The following is an 18,427-nucleotide window of genomic DNA, read 5'->3' on the forward strand; positions in this document are numbered from 1 at the left end:
GTTGAGGGCGACGTGTCGTACAGCGGCATCCCCGCCGACGAGGCCCGCAAGCGGTACCGTGGTGAGGTGGTCTACAACGCCGAAGATGACCAGCACCTGCCCAGCTTGACCGTCGGCCAGACCCTCCGGTTTTCGCTTCTCAACAAGACGAGGAAGAACCTGCGGGGTGATGTCGGAACCATCATCGATGCGCTGTTGCGCATGTTCGCCATCAAGCACACCGAGAACACCATCGTCGGAAACGCCTATGTCCGTGGTGTCTCTGGAGGTGAGAGGAAACGTGTCAGTATTGCCGAGACCCTCGCCACCAAGAGCACCATCGTCTGTTGGGACAACTCCACGAGGGGTCTCGACGCATCGACCGCGCTCGACTACGCCAAGTCGTTGCGCATCATGACTGATGTCTCGGACCGAACCACCCTCACCACGCTGTACCAGGCCGGCGAGGGCATCTACGAGTTGATGGACAAGGTCATGGTCATCGACCAGGGCCGCATGCTCTACCAGGGTCCCGCCAAGGAGGCGCGTAAGTACTTCGAGGACCTCGGTTTCTACGCCCCGCCGCGACAGACAACTCCCGACTTCCTCACCTCCATCTGCGATGTGAACTCGAGGCAATTCCGCGATGGGTGGGAAGCCCGCTGCCCCAAGACGGCCGAAGAACTCGAGAAGGCCTTCCGGGAGAGCACAGCTTACCAGAAGCTCCTTGCTGACGTCAGGGACTTCGAGCAACACCTAGAGAAGACGGGCCACGCCGACATGCAGGCGTTCAAGGACACCGTGAAGGAGCAAAAGTCCAAGCGCGTGATGCCGGGGTCCAACTACACCATCCCCTTCTGGAAGCAAGTGCTGGCCTGCGCCCGTCGTGAGGTCTGGCTCATTTGGGGCAACAAGACGGAGCTCTACTCCAAGTACTTCACCATCATCAGCAACGGTCTCATCGTCGGTTCTCTCTTCTACAACTCGCCCGCCTCCACCATCGGCAGCTTCGCCCGCGGTGGTGCCGTCTTCTTCGCCATCGTCTTCCTCGGCTGGCTGCAGCTTGCTGAGCTCATGAAGGCCGTCTCCGGCCGCGCCATCGTCGCTCGTCACAAGGAATACGCCTTCTACCGGCCCAGCGCCGTTACCCTCGCCCGCGCTCTCGTGGATCTGCCCGTCCTCGTCCTGCAGGTAATCATCTTTGGTATCCTCCTGTTCTTCATGACTGGCCTCGACCTGGACCCCGGGAAGTTCTTCATCCAGCTTTTGTTCATGTACACGACCACCTTCTGCATCACGGCCATGTACCGTATGTTAGCATCCATGTCGCCGTCCATGGACGATGCTGTGCGCTTCTCCGGTATGGCCCTGAACCTGCTCGTCATCTACACTGGCTACGTCATCTCCAAGCCTGTCTTGCTATCGCAGAAGATCTGGTTCGGCTGGATTGCACACATCAACCCGGTAAGTACTTCTGAGAATCGCATCTTCTTATGGACAAGTCTGAGCTAACTCCCACATAGCTTAGTTACTCGTTCGAGGCAGTCATGTCCAGCGAGTTCCACGGCCGCCTGATGGAATGTGCTCCTGCCAACCTGGTGCCGCAAGGGCCTGGCATTCTCCCTGAGAACCAAGGTTGCGCGGTCCCCGGAGCGGATGCCGGAACTACTAACGTGCTGGGAGACAACTACGTCGGGGTCCAGTTTGGCTACACTCGGGCTAACCTCTGGCGCAACTTCGGCGTCGTCATCGCCTTCGCGGTTCTGTACCTCATTGTCACCGTTGCAACCACCGAGTTCATGTCGTTTGGTGGCTCAGGGGGTGGCGCGCTCGTCTTCAAAGGGTCCAAGCGGACTGCCAAGCAGATCAAGCCGACCACCGCCGACGAAGAGAGCGGCAACGTCTCCGGGAGTTCCTCCTCCACTGAAGTTCCGTCCAGCGCCGACGAGAGTGCCTTCAAGGGCCTTACGGGAAGCGACCGGGTCTTCACCTGGGAGGACGTGATATACACGGTACCCACCGCCGCCGGCCCTAAGCGTCTGCTCAACGGCGTCAACGGTTATGCTAAGCCCGGAGTCATGGTTGCCCTCATGGGAGCCAGTGGCGCCGGCAAGACCACTCTGCTCAACACTCTGTCGCAGCGCCAGACCGTCGGTGTGGTTAGCGGTGATATGCTCGTCGACGGCAAGCCCCTAGGCAACGACTTTCAGCGTAGCACTGGTTTTGTTGAGCAGATGGACCTGCATGAGGAGAGCGCCACTGTTCGGGAGGCCATCGAGTTCTCGGCCCTGCTCCGCCAGAGTCGCGACATCCCGCGCCAGGAGAAGCTGGATTACGTCGACAAGGTCCTCGACTTGCTGGAGCTCCACGAGATCCAGGATGCCATCATCAGCTCGCTCGGTGTGGAGCACAAAAAGCGTCTCACGATTGGTGTCGAATTGGCTGCCAGGCCCGCTCTGCTTCTATTCCTTGACGAACCCACCAGTGGTCTCGACGCCCAGTCCGCCTTCTCCATCGTCCGTTTCCTCCGCAAGCTGTGCGCTGCCGGCCAAGCCATCATCTGCACCATCCACCAGCCCTCGTCCGACCTGATTCAAGAGTTCGACAAGATCCTCGCCCTCAACCCTGGCGGCAACACCATCTACTTTGGTCCCGTTGGCCAGGACGGCAGCGCCGTGGTCAAGTACTTTGCCGACCGCGGCGTGGTTTGCCCTCCCGGCCGCAACGTCGCCGAGTTCCTACTCGAGACCGCCATCAAGGGTGGCCGCCGTCCCGATGGCACGCGCATCAACTGGACCGACGAGTGGCGCGCGTCGCCCGAGAACAAAGCGGTGCTGGCCGAGATCCAGGAGCTCAAGGCCGAACGCACCAAGGCCATCGCCGCCAACGTCAACGCCCAATCCGCTGAGGCGGCCGCCGATGCGCTCCACGAGTTCGCCGCCCCTGTCATGACCCAGATCATGCTCGTCACCAAGCGCATGTTTGTCCGCCAATGGCGCGACCCGTCCTACATCTACGGCCGCCTGTTCACCGCTGTTGTCATCGGCATCTTCAACGGCTTCACCTTCTGGAAGCTTGGAAACACTGCCTCGGACCTCCAGAACGCCATGTTCTCGAGCTTCTTGATCATCATGATTCCTGCTACTGTAAGTCCATTCCATTCCTTGTTTGTGTTTAAAGCGGAGCAGGACTAACACAACAACAACAGGTTCTGAACGCCGTCCTGCCCAAATTCTTCACCAACCTCGCCCTGTGGGAGGCCCGCGAGCACCCGTCCCGCATCTACGGCTGGGTCGCCTTCTGCACCGCCGAGGTGCTCTCCGAGATCCCCGGCTCGCTCGTCGCCGCCGTGCTGTACTGGTTGCTGTGGTACCTGCCCACGGGCCTGCCCTACGACGCACCCTCGGCCGGTTACGTCTTCCTCATGACGTTGTTGTTCTTCCTGTTCCAGTCCAGCTGGGGCCAGTGGATCTGCGCCTGGGCGCCCAGCTTCACTGTCATCAGCAACATCCTGCCGTGTTTCTTGGTTATCTTCTGTTTGTTCAACGGTGTCGTGGTGCCCTACACCCAGTTGAACGTGTTCTGGAAGTACTGGGTATGTCCCCTGATGTTTTGGTTTTCGAGGTGAACGCATCACTAACGTCTCCCAGCTCTACTGGCTCAACCCCAGCTCGTACTGGGTCTCTGGTGTCCTGTCCGCCACACTGGCCGCCCGGTCCGTTACCTGCGCTCCCCAGGAGGCGGCCTATTTCAACCCTCCCTCGGGCCAGACCTGCCTCGAGTTCGCCAGCAACTTCGTGCGCGAGGCGGGGCGTGGATACCTGATGAACCCCGAGGACACGGCAAACTGTGGCTATTGCCCCTATGTCGACGGGTCTGAGTACCTGGAGACGCTTGGCATCTCGCCCGACACCAAGTGGCGCAACTTTGGCATCTTCCTGGTGTTCTGCGTGACCAACTGGATGTAAGTTTGCTCCTGATGAAGACAGCTCCGGAGCAAGACACTGACAGTAGACATAGGCTTGTTTATTTTTTTATCTACACCGTCCGCATTAAGGGCATGTCTTTTGGCTTCGGGCCCCTTTTCAACGTTGTCAACAAGACTGTTGCTTCGGTCAAGGGGTTGTTTAAGCGCAAGTAGGGGAGAAAACGGTCCTGGTGGTACATTGCATAATATTGGATAGGATTTCTTTTAATTGTCAAGATACCAAGCATCTCAGGGGCACACGCATAGACGAAGCAGGGGGCTTCAAGTAGATAGATAGACGGGGAAGGAACCCGAGTTCATATTCTCACGGCTGGTGTTCATCCCTTTTGTGCTCGCCTTTTCGGTATTGTGCTGTCACCCTTGCTACCGTACTCAACCCCTAAATCCATCTCCCAGACAGTTGATTCCATTGCCCACCTGCACCTTTCCTTCCCCTCCCCCTTGCCCCCTTTAGAGTGACTCAACCCACGCATGCAAACAACCTCCAACCCTAGATACCTACTCAACCTAGCCCACAAACAACCCCCAACCCAACCGAATCCAACATAACCTACCCCATCGCCCCCCCAACCTTCACCCCCCCACCCTCACCTCGTCCACCCCCACCAAAAACACCACCAACCTTACCCACTCGCGTTCACTCACATTCCGCCACGCATGCATGGTCCCCCTCTGGATAATGCTATCCCCCACCCGCAGCGTCCTTGCCTCCCCCGAATCCAGTCGCACTTCCGCCTGCCCGGCCACCACCACGCCCATGTCGAGGGTCTCGGTGCGGTGCAAAGGGGAGGAGGCGCCGGGGGGGAAGTCGCAGTAGCGGAGGAGGGTTTGGGTGTGTGGGTGGGATGTGGGGAACCAGATGGCGGGTTCAGTGGGGGTGGTGGTGGTGTTGTTGGGGTTGGGGAGTGAGGAGGGGGTGGCGGTGGTGGTGGTGTTTGGGGGAGGTGGGTGAGATGATGAGGTGGACGGGGGTTGGGGTTGGAGGGCGGCTAGGTCGGCTTCGTCGTTGAGGCTGACCGGGCTGGTGAGGGTTTTATAGGCGTCGAATATGGCCAGGCCGGGCATGCTGAATCCGGGGACCTCGGTGGGGAGGGCGGTGGTGAAGACGGATTTGCCGGTGGCGGGGTCATGGGTGGTGATGTAACGGATGGGGGGGCCAAAAGGGGATTCAGCCGCTTGGGTGTCAGGGGCGGTGTTGGTGTTGGTGTCGGTCATGGTGGGTGGTAGGTTGCGGGATGGCGATGACGAGATGGTCCGTTTGTGGTCTTGGATGTAAAAGGAGGATGGCGGTTGAGCTGAGAGTGATGGACGGAAAAGGTCGTTGGTCAAAGCAGCCCCCATCAGCTCTAGGATGCTGTTATATAAATGATACTCCGTCGGAAGTGATCACCCAGCCTATTCCCGAGATGGTATGTTGGGTTGCGTCGGGGAACACGCGAGGTCAGACTCTGGGGTCATATCCTGCAAGGTACTTTTCGTGAGAATCCTTCACTGCAGCTAATAAGACCCTTACACAAACACCGCTCTACTTGTCAATCACAGCCGACCATGAGTCAATTGAGGAGAGTATTGACTTGCACGCAGTCTGAGTAACCTGCCACCAGGGCTGGGCTCTTATTTTCCTACTTTTCTATCAATTCCCACCCCTGCCCCCTGAAACCTCTGCTACCATTCTATGGAAACCATCACATCTCCCGTCCATGCTACTGCTGGCCAGCGCTCGCATTATTTGATTTGGACGCACTTGGGACTGGGGCACGGGGCGGCCATGGTGACTTTGGTGGTGGTGCCACACTTGCCGTATTTACCACCGGCCTTGTCGCAGATCTCTTGTTTGTCCTTCTTGACGATATCCCTTTTGCACGAGACGCACCGGCTCCTCTTGTAGCTAATAGTTTTGCACATGGCGAAGTTTTGGTTGGGATGGGTTATCGAGGCTGGATAGTGGCAGGAGAGTGTTAGCGAGAACACGGTGCTTGCGTATAGTGTCTTGGGAACGTACTGGTGGGTTGGAATAGGTTGGAGGGAGAGTAAACGAGTCCGGCTCGTCGAAAAGGTGTGGCAGTTGATGTCCTGTGTGGAATGCTGAGTGAAGGTGATGGATAAAAAAGAGAGCAGCAAGTCTAGGTTGGTAGGGGTATTTATATTGCTTGTACGATAAACATTTTGGCTTTTTTAGGGAACTTCCACAAGGTCGTTGGCAACCGACCTTCTTCCTAACTACTTCGCTAGTTTCAGACCTTGTTACGAGCCGCCGTGATGGCCTCAAACTCCACAACCTGTGCGCAACTTACAAATGCATTCCGTAAGGAGAGGAAAAGTGTAAATGCTATTTTTGAGAGTTTTAGTTGGGACGGGGCCATAGATTCCTGGAGGAGTTGAAAAATGTGGACACTAAGGTGGACACAAAGGAATTGTCTCGCCCAAACAAGAGGCGATGGATGAAACCGAACATGGCGGCTCAGCGGAACTATGCTAAACTCGACCGGGCCGCCATCGGTGGAAGCGGCGCGGCATGGGATGTATGGTCTTGTACATGATGAAACTCTGGTTTGAATCATGTAGTGGAATCAGGATGTGGGTTTAATAGTACCGAGGCTGGCGGAGTGTTCAAACCCCCCGTCTATCACCAAAGCGCGACCAGAACTACGGCAAAGAAGGTTAAATGTCGAGCGATGCGCTTGACCGTGGGTGGTTATTGTCAACATGTCCTTTCAGCCATGCAAGTGTGCAACCTATACAAAAGGCGTTGGGGTCTCTCCACCAGATGAAGCGGCAATGATGGATATGTGCCGAAGAGGCCCGGCTTGTGACTGGACTCGTCCAATCATGGTGGAATTGGTACCTGACGTTACAAATAGCTAGCAGACGAGATATGCATGAGGCGCCTGTATGGACGCCCACCAAAAGCACAGGTCCTGTTCCTAACACTCACATTTTGCCGCTATCGGGCTGCTGGGTCAGGCACCTTATGTTAGTGTTGTTGTCAGACTCAGAGTCTCAGACATACATGGTGCGTGGTGGCCTGTGTGGGTTGGGAGATAGGGATAGGGGTTCTGATCTTAGATGCAAAAGCGGACAGTGGCTCTCAAAGGAACCCCCATAAGTTATTGTGGCTGCGCTACCTACCGTGTATGGTTGTAACGGGTCCGAACCTCGACGTCACCTAACATTCGAGTCACTCCAGTCACTCGAGTTACGTGAACCAGGCCTCCCACGGGCTCCACCACAGCAGCCAAGGCAAGTTGCCACCGTTCTCGGTCCCTCGGATTCTTCTGAACTGGGCAGTCAACCACAATAGATCATCGACGCTATTGCGCTGCCGTCACCATTGTCACCTCATTATAGGCAGCAATTTTCGCTCGAGGGCATCATTGATTTCCAAAGTGAGGCGCCTTTAGACCCAGACGCACGCGATCGTGCCAGGCACAGATTCTACCATATCGCCCATCATTTCGATGATCAAGCCCGTGTTCTCACCGGGAACATCGCGGCACGAGGCGGCGGGGTCAGCCCCCGCTACAACCGGGCCCAGCTGATCCGCCTCACATACGACCATGTTTGTTCGCCGCTCTCACAGGATAATTATCTCCGAGCCTTCTTTACCTCTCTCGAACTATCTATGGACGGCAACGAAGCCTTGGACGAGCAAATTCAAGACAAGTTTTTCGGCTTCGCAGATTACCTGTTCATTGTTGAACAGTGTTCAACAACTTCTTTCTACCCCGTACGTGGTGTTGTGTTGTCCTGTTATGTCTCGCCACCACCATATACCCCTCGCTAACTCTTACTAGTTAAAGCCTCCGCTACAAAGACCCCTCAACTCTCGCCAGCGTACCATTCTGCCATTTCAAGATTACAGTCAGAGGCAGGCTTTATAGGTACTCCAGAAAGACTATCGGCCCTACGTGGGGCCTGCCTTATCCGCGACCACCATCGTTGTGTTGTAACACGGAGATTTGACCGTAATGAAGCAATAAAACGTTTTGAGAATGCCGACGATAACGCTGAAGATGATGACGGCAACCTACTCGACCAGGAGCAGTTTGAGGCGTTGGAAGTTGCCCATATTCTACCGCACTCGTTAACAAAGCTCGGGCGTGGCGAAGAACTTGTACTTAGTCCCGATTCTTCATAAACAGCCGTCTTCTAATCTAACTAACTCCCTTATTTCTAGAATCCATTGAAGCAGGCAGCATTGACTATCCTTAACATGTTCGACCATGGGGTCGGTCGTTTAATCGAAGGCGTCGATATTGATCGACCACGCAACGCCTTGACTCTCACCCGGGATATGCACGACTTGTTCGGCAGCTTCGATATATATTTCGTGCCTATCCCAGATACGGCGCCTCACACCTATCGGATCGAATCATTCCTCCGGCCTGCTCTCGTAGGGAGGCGTTTTCCAGTAACTCGCACGCTCTTCTCAACGGATACCAGTACCATTGATCCGCCATCGCCCCGGCTTCTAGCCATCCACCGTGCTATTGCACATATCCTCCACCTATCTGCAGCAGGCTCTTACATCGATGCTATCCTCTGAGATATGGCGAACACCGGAGAACAGGGCGCGCAGACGGACGGCTCGACGGACTTGGACCGTCTCATCCACCTCCGTCTGTGGCTAAATGGGGTTGGCGCATAGCCCTACTTAGTCCTGACCTGGTCGATGCCTTCCTTCGGTGGACGCTAGATAATGGAGGTGACTGGCATATCTCGAGCAGCTCGGTGGGGTGGTTTCTTGTCATTGGTAGTTTGGGGAATGCGACGACAAGGGGAGGAGTCTCAGGCCGGCATTGTCGTCCAGTGAGTTGAACAGGACGGGCTCGTCGAGGCGCTGTAGCCCGGCCATGTTCTTGACAGGGCTGGCGGAGCGGTGGGAAACAGTGAACTGAAGAAATTATTTAGTCAAAAACATAGGCGTTGAGGTGTCCCGACCAGATGAAGCGGCAATGATGGATGCCAAAGAGGCCCTTCGCTCGGAACTGGATTGGACTCGTCTAATCCCGATGGATTGGTGCGTTGCAAACAGCTAGCAGACCGAGATATATGAGTCGCCTGTATGAACACCCAAAAGCACAGGTCCTGTTCCTCACAACTACGTGATCAGAAAAACCAATGGTTGAAGACGCTCTAACTTTTGGGGGTTGCGGGTCCTTGACCCGACGTTGGACACACTGTGCCTTTCAGGTCCAATCACCTCCCATGCGGCCAGGCATTGGGCAGGATTTGGGCTTTGGGTCTCAGCTCTGGAGAAAAAGAAAAAGAAAAAGCAATGTCTCGAGGCCTTGAACAACTTTATTAAATAGGTCCTGTATCCAAACCCGGGGAGTTTCTTGGTTTGTGCCCTTGCTGTATCCAACCTTTCCCCATCCTTTTCCTCCCCCATATCGCGACCGAGATGACCAACGGCGAGGCCGACATGGCGGTCTCTCTTTGGGACCTGCCACTAGAAGAGCCAGGCGACCAGCGCCCGCAGGGGAACGGTGACGCGGCCAGCGAGAAGTACCTTGCAGCGATCCATGCCTTGATGATGGCGATGGCCAAGCAAAACTCCATTCAGATTCCCACCGAGGCCCTTCTGGTGCGACGAAAAATAGATCAACATGGGGATGACATTCGCCCGAGCAAGGCGCATTTCGACAGCGGTAAGACAATCAACTACCAGCTTGAGCAGCGCCCGACACCAAAAGCTTGGTCGCCACAGGAACGGGACAGGACCTTCGAACCTTTCCCTGCAGAAAGCCTACAGGTGGAAAGGTTTGACGATCGTCCCAACGAAGACCTGGTCAAGATTCTTTCGTGGCACGTTCCTTTACCCCAGAAGCTCAGTGGTGCATACGTCGAGTATTATGAGCTTGGCTACGATGAGGACGGCTATGTGTCCAGACTCAGACAGGGGGATTTGACTGCCGCTGCAGCAGTTTCTCGTCCCGTCTATAGGGTGATCGACGAGCACATGGTGAGCTGTAAATCCACGTTGATATCCGATTATCTCACTCATTCGCTGCAGTCGACAAAGCGAGATCCCTTAGGGCAACGGTTCGGGAGAGAATGGTGAGGTGCCTTGATCAGGACATCATGGCTATGCAGAAACGCCAACTCACACGTTTATGACCGCCAGGAAATTCGGACTGAACGGAAAGTCGGACCACGTGCTGTTCTCCATCGCCGCCGCCCAGTTGTGCCGAAATGCAGATTTGGACGAGAGCGGCGGATACAAGTCTTTGGGCTCAGGAAGACAACGGTCGGTCAACCGCTTCTTGACACAATTCAGGGGCGAATGGGGAACAAGCCGGGACCAGAGGGGAACCTCGGAGTATCGATGGACAGAAAGACCGGGTTCGGGCAAGCTGACCCAGGAAGACATTGTCTTCCAATATCACATGCGCGCCTTCGCGACTCCGCAGCTCCCATCGGCGGGAGTGCTTGACCTGAAATTTATGAAACGGGAGCAGGGCACCTTAGCAGTTGACAAGGCCGCACCCAGCATCTACATACGCGAGATTCGATACTCAATCGGGCTGAAAACTACCTGGGACTTTGAATTCCCAGTCTTTTCCCTGGTCACGATGGTTGATGCTGCTGCTGGCAGCCTGCAAAACTGTGGAGAGCTATGGGAGAGGAACAAGTGGGCAGCCGTCGGTATCTGTCCGTCAATGCGTGCAACGGGGATTGCCGCCTTCGCGTTCAGGATTCAATCGCTTCTTCCCCAATGGGCGGGCCATTGGTCGGGCTTGGTGGACAACATTCAAAAACAACTTACCGCCAACGTAGGTGATGTCCCCTGCGCCCTTCTACACACGATTTCACCGGCTTTTATGGATATTTTCTGAAAACATTCTAGTTCAGCAGGCTTCTGTCCCCGAAACATCGGCGGGAGAGTATGGTTGATACTGCTGATCTTGCCTTATCAGAGTTTTATTTCACCGTCATTCAGATCCTCCGCATCAGCGCAGAGTGGATACAAGAGAGCATGGATGACCTCCAACGGATGGTTGACGACATGGAGCAGCTTTACTTCGCCTCGCCAGCCGATGCCCAAGCCGCCAACTTCCTTCCAGGAACGCCCACTGCCGATGGGGACGTGGGAGCGGCCGCCAGCAATGTGGCCATGCATGAAGCGGCCGCCAACATGTTTAGGAAAAACTGGAACGGCGTGATACTGGAGCAACAGCGGCTCGGGAACGCCCTCCTAGCCCGTGTCGCCAAGATCGAACAGGAAACTAAGAGTCTCAGAGACGGTGTAAGAGGTCACGAGAACCTAGCGCTAACAGGAAAGGCTGCGCTAACCCGCCCGGGATCCAGGTGTTCAACGCGACAGCGGTCAGCGAGGCGACGAAATCCACGCAGCTAAACCATTACATTCTGGTATTCACCATGGTCACCATCTTTTACCAACCCCTGAGTTTTATCGCGGTACGTGATCCCAACTCATGATTTTATTTTATTTTTGCCTCGCAGATGGTGTTTTCGTGCCGCTCACAGGTCACGATTCAAGGCCCTTTTTGCACTGCAAATATTCGACTTCCAGAGTTCGAGTCAGAAGATGTGGTTTATTATCACAACTGGCGTCGTGGCTGGCACCACATACCTGATATCTTGGATCTCCATATGGGCTGTGGGCGACCCGACCCGGAGGCAAAAACTTGCTGATGCATATGCCCGACTCGGTCACAGGGGTTTTGTGGATTGGGCAAGCGCACGCATCCGGAGGAATCAAAAAGAGAGCGAGGCTCACGGTTCAGTGTTGTGCGAGTGAGACATGGAACCAAAACTGACGGGAATCTTGTGTGTAAACGGGGCAGTTTTGATGTTCCAATCTCGGTCCCCATCACCTAGTGGCTTTATGTTTTTGCGCGTTATCTACCGTCCATTCGTGAAGGAAACTCTATCATTCTTGGTGGGGTGCTGTGGTAGTGGGTGGTGTCTAAAAAAAGTCCTAACAATTAGATCTCTTGTGTCGAGCGCCTGGAAAACATAACCCATACATGTACCTAATTTCCTGAATGCCCACCATATCCAAGTACTGCTGGTGGGCGTAATCGCCGCTGTTTGCCTCCGTCCTATAGAATTGTACACAGTCCGCGGCTCATCCGGCTTGATATTATCTTTCCCGCCGCAGTCTTTCGCACTCTGCTAGCACCAGGTCCAAACTTGGTTACCTCAACTTCCAACTGCAGCGCGTCGCTATCATCACGCGTTGGTTTTTTTTTGTCGGCGAAGCACTTCATCACCTCATTGGCGCTATCATGGTCGTTGTGAAATTTGTGGAAGGGTTTTACCTTCTTCAGGCCAGGCTGGCTCTTAAGATTCGTGTGCAGCTGGTCGTGTCTCTTTTCGTCCTTTTCATTGACCCTGTTCCACATGGTGGTAACAAAAGCGGCGCGTGATTTGGAGAGAAAACCCTGGCCGCATATAGCCTCCAAGATCTCAATGTTGTGCCGGGCGGAACCAGTGAGGCGAAGGTCGGTGATGCGGTGGAAGTAAATGAGGCCGCTAACAGTCAGCCGGTTCCGTATGATTTCGCCTAGCTTCTCGGCGATGATTCTGAGCACCGCCAAGTTTGCTTGCGGGGAATCGTCAAGTCCGGGTGTGTCGATGATCTGAAAGGACCTGTTGGGCGACTTTAGGTGGTACGTGTATTCTTGGCATGTGGTGGTGGCTTGTTGTTGAGCCAAAAGTCAACGACCGGATTTTGAGCCATCAGGCACACGTGCACCCCACTCGGAAAAGGATGTGCAAGCGACTCACATTTGCCATCATGGGGCTTCTGGGTCAGGCACCTGACAAACGCGGTTTTGCCAGAATCTGTCGGCCCAAGGAGAAGGACGACAAACTTTTCCAACGACTCTGACATGGCTCGGTTGGGGAGGCCACACGAAATGGGCAGCCTTGTGGTTAGGGGGTTAGGGGGTTAGGGTGGATGGACTGGACAGTGAACTCGGCCAGTAAGGCAAGGGGGAAAAGAGGTCTTTCAATGAAAGGGCATGCGCTTGATTTGTACCCGTGTCCCCGAGACTTGATTTGTACCCCTGCCCTAAGACTTGATTGGGAATATCGAGCCCCACGACTCATTCCGTTCTACCGCCGCGGCTTCTGACGTGTCGATTGGGCATTAAGTACCTTAGGTAGTTTTGGTGTTCGGGTTCCTTGGCCAAAATTCGGCTGGCAAGCGCATTCAGGGCCCTGTGGTGTGCCCAACGCAGCCCGACGTCACACTTACCTCTCGGCTTCTCCTGATGTGAGACAGGGCAGGGAGCCGCACCTGTTGCTCCAGCAGACACGACATAAAGCTCGTTCCCACCACGCCTCAGATCGGGACCACGTCAATATTACATGTAATTGCCCGTTTGCCAGCATGACAATGACGACGATAACAAACGACACCCGAGCAGCAGTTTATGCCTATTTCGGAAACTCGTTTTGATCATTCTTCCTATTAGCCATGACGCACCGACAAGGGAAACCTCGCCCATTCACCATCCTCCTAATGGGTGTGACAGGGTCAGGTAAATCCACCTTTGCATCCCTCGCCTCGGGCCAGGACCTGGAGATCGGACATGGCCTGGACCCCTGCACCAAGCGCCCGGAAGCAGTCCGCTTCAAGCTGGACAACCGGCCGGTTACTCTGATCGATACGCCTGGATTTGACGATGATACCATGACCGATATCGAGATCCTCCAGAACGTTTCACAATGGATGTTAGGTGAGGGTATGATAGGACCCACGAACCAGACCCTCGATGCGCTTATCCTTGTCCATCCTGTCACGCGAAACTCCCACAGCAACATGGAGGTGAGGCGAACGCGGCTCCTGGAGAAGCTCCTGGGCAAGGACGCCTACAAGCGTGTTACCAATTGTCACTACCATGTGGGACAGTCTCGAGGCCCAGTTACGCCAGTAGCATGATGTCCCAGTTCGATCTCAAGACCATAAGGGAGCAGGACAAGAAAGACAAGTGGACAGACTTTTGCAAAGATCGGCGCCAGCATCGAAAAGCACTACAATACTGAGACATTCGGCGTGCGAAATCCTCCGCCAAATTATCGGGCGACATGGGGCCACGGCGAAACCCAGCCTGTTTACCCTCAGGGCCGCGTTTTGGCAGCAACTCGCGTGGGACCTAGAAAAAGACATCGAATATTTACACCAAGAGATGATCGACCATAGGGCCGAGCGGCTCATGTGTTTTGGCGCCGAGCAGTGGAATCAATGGGAGGCGGAGAATGAGGAGCTGGATAAAAAATCTAAAAGACATGAATATCAGCTCAAGAAGGTGAAAGGATTGCTGGTGAGTCGGTCTCTGTTGTCCAAAAGTCTCTTGTACAAGATGACATAAATAAAAGGCTAATTTCTTTTGGCAAGCTCTTGGCGAGGGGAGTTGGAAAGTTCTGGACGGCGACAAAATTTCTGTCAAGACTGTTGGGGTGAATGGGGAAGAGTCAAATCTGCGTCGGGCTGGAGGCGCGCGTGCGTGCGCAAGTGGAGGGGCATATGAAAGCGTTGGCATTGATATTTCCGTCGTAACGGCTGGCATTAAGCGGCCTTGGGCAGAGGTGGACATACTGCTGTATGGCATTCGGTGGAATTCCTTCGACATTCATTCACTAAAGGCTCCCATCTAAGCCTAGGAAAATCTTTTTTGTGTATTTAACCTTCTTCAATTCCCCAGACCATAGGTTAGGGGATGAGTCTCCTCCTCCTTGAACTGTTCTGTCTGTGTTATCGGTATTTGAACTGTAGTGGTCCGTGCGCAACACTGCAAAACGTCGGCTAATTAATTCTGCCGCTTGATGCCTGCCACACAGCATCACAGCATAACACCCGAAGCAACGTTACGATTCCACAACGGCGCAGTGAGAATACCCTCATTTGGGCATCGAGAATGGATTATTTAAGTGCTAATTTTTTGATTTCAGGTTTTCTTATTAAATATATGTCATTGCGCAGTCTGCAGGACATGGAGGAGTTACCGGCTTCACTCCAACCAGAGGCTGTCTTGACAGGGTCTCCTTATGGTGCACCTGCACCACCAAGCATCCCGCCAGGCCACCGTCTCCTCACTGGCCCGGCTTACGCCTCCTGCAACGAGCTCTTGCTTGATCTGAACTTTTAGGGGAAGTCCTATGGTCTGGGATTTGTGAAGAGGCGAGCTTCGAACTACATCAACGGACAAGCCACACGTTTTGATCTCTATTGCGACCGGGGACAAGCCAGACCTTCTCTCGCAACCGTCCGCAAGACCACGACTTCCAAGACAGGGTGTCACTGGCGAGGCGCTGCTAAAGCCTTGAAGGAGAACGACAGGCAGTGGACTTTCGAGATCGCCAACCAGAACCATAACCACGACACCAGCGGAGAGAATCGGGCAGAGCTGACCACTCACGCCGTCCATCGGGGACTGTCAGACGCGATGAAGAAGGACGTGGCGGCCCTGTCTCTGAATCCCGCCCAACGTCCTAGAGACATCGTCTTATTCCTTCAGAAGCGCTACCCTCACACTGTCTTCACGACTAAGGATGTAACCAATTACCGGGAACGGCTGCAACGGGACAAACTCGACGGACACAACCCAACTCAAGCCCTGATCAAGATTCTCGAGGAGCATGATATCGATCATGTCGTTCGGTATTCTCCGGAGGACGTTGATAAGGTGATAGGTCTATTCTGGACTTATCCCTGGTGCCTGGAGATGTGGAAACGGTTCTCAACAGTCCTTCATTTGGACAACACCTACCAAACTAACCGCTTCAAGATGCCGTTATTCCAGGTGACAGGCGTCACGAACGTATCTACCAACTTCAACGTAGCCTTCGGCCTGGTGGATAACGAGAGAGAAGACGGCTTCACTTGGTTGATGCATCAGCTTCAGGCATTGCGTCTAAAGCACGACGTCCCCATCCCAGAAGTCATCATCACCGATTTCGAGAAGGCTCTAAAGAACGCCCTCAAAGCAGTCTTTCCCCATGTTCAGCAACAGATCTGTCTGTTTCATGTCAACCGCAACGTTGTCCTCAACTTCAAGCGCAAGTGGAAAGAGCTAGCCAACCCCAACACGGCAAACACGCGGGATGAAGCCACGGCAGACCCGATGCTTCTCGACGAAGAAGATCAGCTGACTTTGTCTCTCCTCAACGCTCCTGCCCGGGATGACGAGACAGGTGAAGCCATTGCCGGCACCGAATCAGGCATAAGACTCCCGAGCCCTGAGGAGTTGCCCCATACCAAGGCCGGCCTATATGTCTTGTGGAAGTTCATGGTCTATACAACCAGTGAAGAAGACTTCGAGAAGGCGTGGACCCAGCTGAAAGAGTCGTTCTCTGATCAGCAGAGCATCGTTGCCTACCTTGAAGAGCGGTATATGCCGTACAAGGAGGAGTGGGCTGGGCCTTGGGTGTCCTGGTACCGCAACTTCGGCCAGCGTACCACGTCGCCCACGGAGTCTTCTCATCGGGAGCTGAAGGGATATCTCATCAGTGGTCTCTCCTCTCTCTTCAAAATCCATGAAGTCATTAAGGAGATGCTTCAAGCCAAGAAAGTCACTTTCACGGAGAAGATCGCAGCCCAGAAGAACCGCCAGCGTTATGAATATACCGGGAGAAGTTTTGAGTGGCTTGGGGCCACAACTCGGGAGGTCTGCTACAAGGCGATCAACAAGGTGAACGAACAAAAGAAACGGGTGGTTGCCGCTGGATTAGGCCGGTCGCCACCACTCCCTCCTTGTTCAGGGCGCTTTACGCAGCAGTGGGGGCTTCCCTGCACCCACAAGCTACAGGAGAAACTCAGCGCGGAAGGAGTTCTCACGAAGGCCGATTTCGCCCCTTTTTGGTGGTTGGAGAGATCCCTGGAGGCAGAGTACCCCTTTCTCCGCCTAAAAGAGCCAGACGTAATCACGGCCGTAAAGGGACGGCCTCGCGGGATGGGGCCATTTGCAACGCCCTCCTCTTCGGCGCTTCCTTCTTTGACACCTCACTCCTCGATGCCGGCAGCCGGAGGGAGACCGGTTTCGTCCTCCAGGCTGAATCCCCGGCCAACGAAGCCGTCGGTTCGGCGCCGGGCCTCCGAATGGGAATCGGAGGACCTAGCCGAGGTAGAAGGACCTCCGGCGTCGAAGCGAGGCCGGAATAACAAATCCAAAAGGTCGGCAGTGAAGGCCGTCCCGGCAACGGCCCCAATTTCACGGCAGGAGGTGCGGCAACAGGAGGTTACGCAAGACAGCGTAGAGAACTGCATTCACGTGGCAGTCCGAGGGTCGGACTAACCTCGGCCTGGAAGCAACAGTCGTTATTCTCCTTTTCTTGCAGCAGTATTGAGAGTTTTGCGTATTTTCCTGAATCAGGGCTTGAAGAACTTCTTGGTATTCGTGCGTTCTGCTGGATGAAAATGGTGACTATTGGAGCGAAGTTCCATGATTTGTCTCCAAAGTAGGGCTCCGAATCATGCAGCTCACCGCCTTCCCGTTTTGGCTGACGCACGGACCACTACAGTTCAAATAGGAAAACGCTACAGTTCAAGGAGGAGAACTCTAGGGGATAATGCACTTTTTACTTCCAAATCAGACACTCCGGGTTGCTGTTGTGTAACCAAAAAAAAAAAAAAAAGAAAGAAGGGCAAATTTAAAGTTTTGGGGACCCAGATCCGTTGCGGATGACCAGGCTACACTATATAACCATTTTGGTTCTTTCTATAGAACCCTTCACAAGGTTGTTAGCGACTTGCCTTCCTTCTAACCACCTACCTACACGGCTAGTTTCATTTTCAGACCGTATTTGGAGCCACCGTCATGGCCTCAAGTTCTACAACCTGTATGCAACCTACAACTATTACATAACATACAGAGAAGAAGGGTGTAAACACTATTTTTAAGGATTCAGTGAGGGCGGAGCTATAGACCACTGGGGTCGGGAAGTGTGGACGCAAAGGAATTATCTAGTCCAAAAAAGAGGCGATGGATGAAACGGAAGATGGCGGCCCAGCGGCTGTCGGGGCCACCATCGACGGAAGCGGCACAAGCCTAAACATTGAAGTTTTGTGCTGGCGGAGATATTTCCCGAGTGGAGTTATGGTGTTTGTCCTGGCCTTATTCTCCACATTCCGTGCCACGGAGCTAATGTTCGAGAATACTAGTATCTTCACGAGTTAGTAACGCGAGTACTTGTTATTATTAGCATCTATACACCGGTTGGTTTCAAATAGTTAATTACTGTAATGGTAACTTCTTGCGGACATTGCTGTTTCGGTCCATTGATCGACAGCACTCAGATGAGCCGCTATTATCTAAATAAATACGAGTACATGTACTCTAAGATGAGCAACTGATTTCTAATATTAACATTTAATACGAATCGAATGCTTAAGTCGATTGATCAACTGCCAAAATTCTGTTTGCCCTTGTTCTCCACCCCTCCTCCCCTTATTGCAGTGCCTTTCTCTTCTACATCCGTCTCCGACCC

The 18,427-nt window shown here is 54.1% G+C and overlaps 5 protein-coding genes across 5 annotated transcripts in view; 3 read left to right on the plus strand and 2 right to left on the minus strand.

The window, feature by feature from the left end:
* The window catches only part of CHGG_06781 (uncharacterized protein), a gene marked incomplete at both ends in the record, with an annotated part of 4,654 nt that extends 707 nt beyond the window's left edge, over positions 1-3,947 (plus strand). Inside the window, 4 exons of the mRNA XM_001222875.1 lie at positions 24-1,443; positions 1,503-3,125; positions 3,188-3,574; positions 3,630-3,947. Of these exons, the coding sequence (XP_001222876.1) occupies positions 24-1,443; positions 1,503-3,125; positions 3,188-3,574; positions 3,630-3,947 (3,748 nt within the window). The remainder of the gene's footprint in view (positions 1-23; positions 1,444-1,502; positions 3,126-3,187; positions 3,575-3,629) is intronic.
* Positions 3,948-4,540: 593 nt separating this feature from the next.
* On the minus strand, positions 4,541-5,182 carry CHGG_06782 (uncharacterized protein; the record flags this gene model as incomplete). The annotated part of the gene is made up of 1 exon (XM_001222876.1): positions 4,541-5,182. One exon carries the CDS (start codon positions 5,180-5,182, stop codon positions 4,541-4,543), a length of 642 nt encoding a protein of 213 aa, XP_001222877.1.
* A 510-nt stretch (positions 5,183-5,692) lies between these two features.
* Positions 5,693-7,526, minus strand: CHGG_06783 (uncharacterized protein; the record flags this gene model as incomplete). The annotated part of the gene is made up of 4 exons (XM_001222877.1): positions 5,693-5,904; positions 6,262-6,296; positions 6,903-6,935; positions 7,381-7,526. The coding sequence occupies 4 exons, from the start codon at positions 7,524-7,526 to the stop codon at positions 5,693-5,695; spliced, it is 426 nt and encodes a 141-aa protein (XP_001222878.1).
* Positions 7,527-9,371: 1,845 nt separating this feature from the next.
* Positions 9,372-11,732, plus strand: CHGG_06784 (uncharacterized protein; the record flags this gene model as incomplete). The annotated part of the gene is made up of 5 exons (XM_001222878.1): positions 9,372-10,027; positions 10,095-10,743; positions 10,911-11,216; positions 11,279-11,389; positions 11,505-11,732. The coding sequence occupies 5 exons, from the start codon at positions 9,372-9,374 to the stop codon at positions 11,730-11,732; spliced, it is 1,950 nt and encodes a 649-aa protein (XP_001222879.1).
* A 1,686-nt stretch (positions 11,733-13,418) lies between these two features.
* CHGG_06785 (uncharacterized protein) lies at positions 13,419-17,865 on the plus strand (the record flags this gene model as incomplete). The annotated part of the gene is made up of 5 exons (XM_001222879.1): positions 13,419-13,865; positions 14,131-14,265; positions 15,091-17,225; positions 17,279-17,337; positions 17,813-17,865. 5 exons carry the CDS (start codon positions 13,419-13,421, stop codon positions 17,863-17,865), a joined length of 2,829 nt encoding a protein of 942 aa, XP_001222880.1.
* Positions 17,866-18,427: the final 562 nt, after the last annotated feature.

This window comes from Chaetomium globosum, genomic scaffold (assembly GCF_000143365.1).
Source record: "Chaetomium globosum CBS 148.51 scaffold_3 genomic scaffold, whole genome shotgun sequence".
NCBI classification, from domain to species: domain Eukaryota; kingdom Fungi; phylum Ascomycota; class Sordariomycetes; order Sordariales; family Chaetomiaceae; genus Chaetomium; species Chaetomium globosum.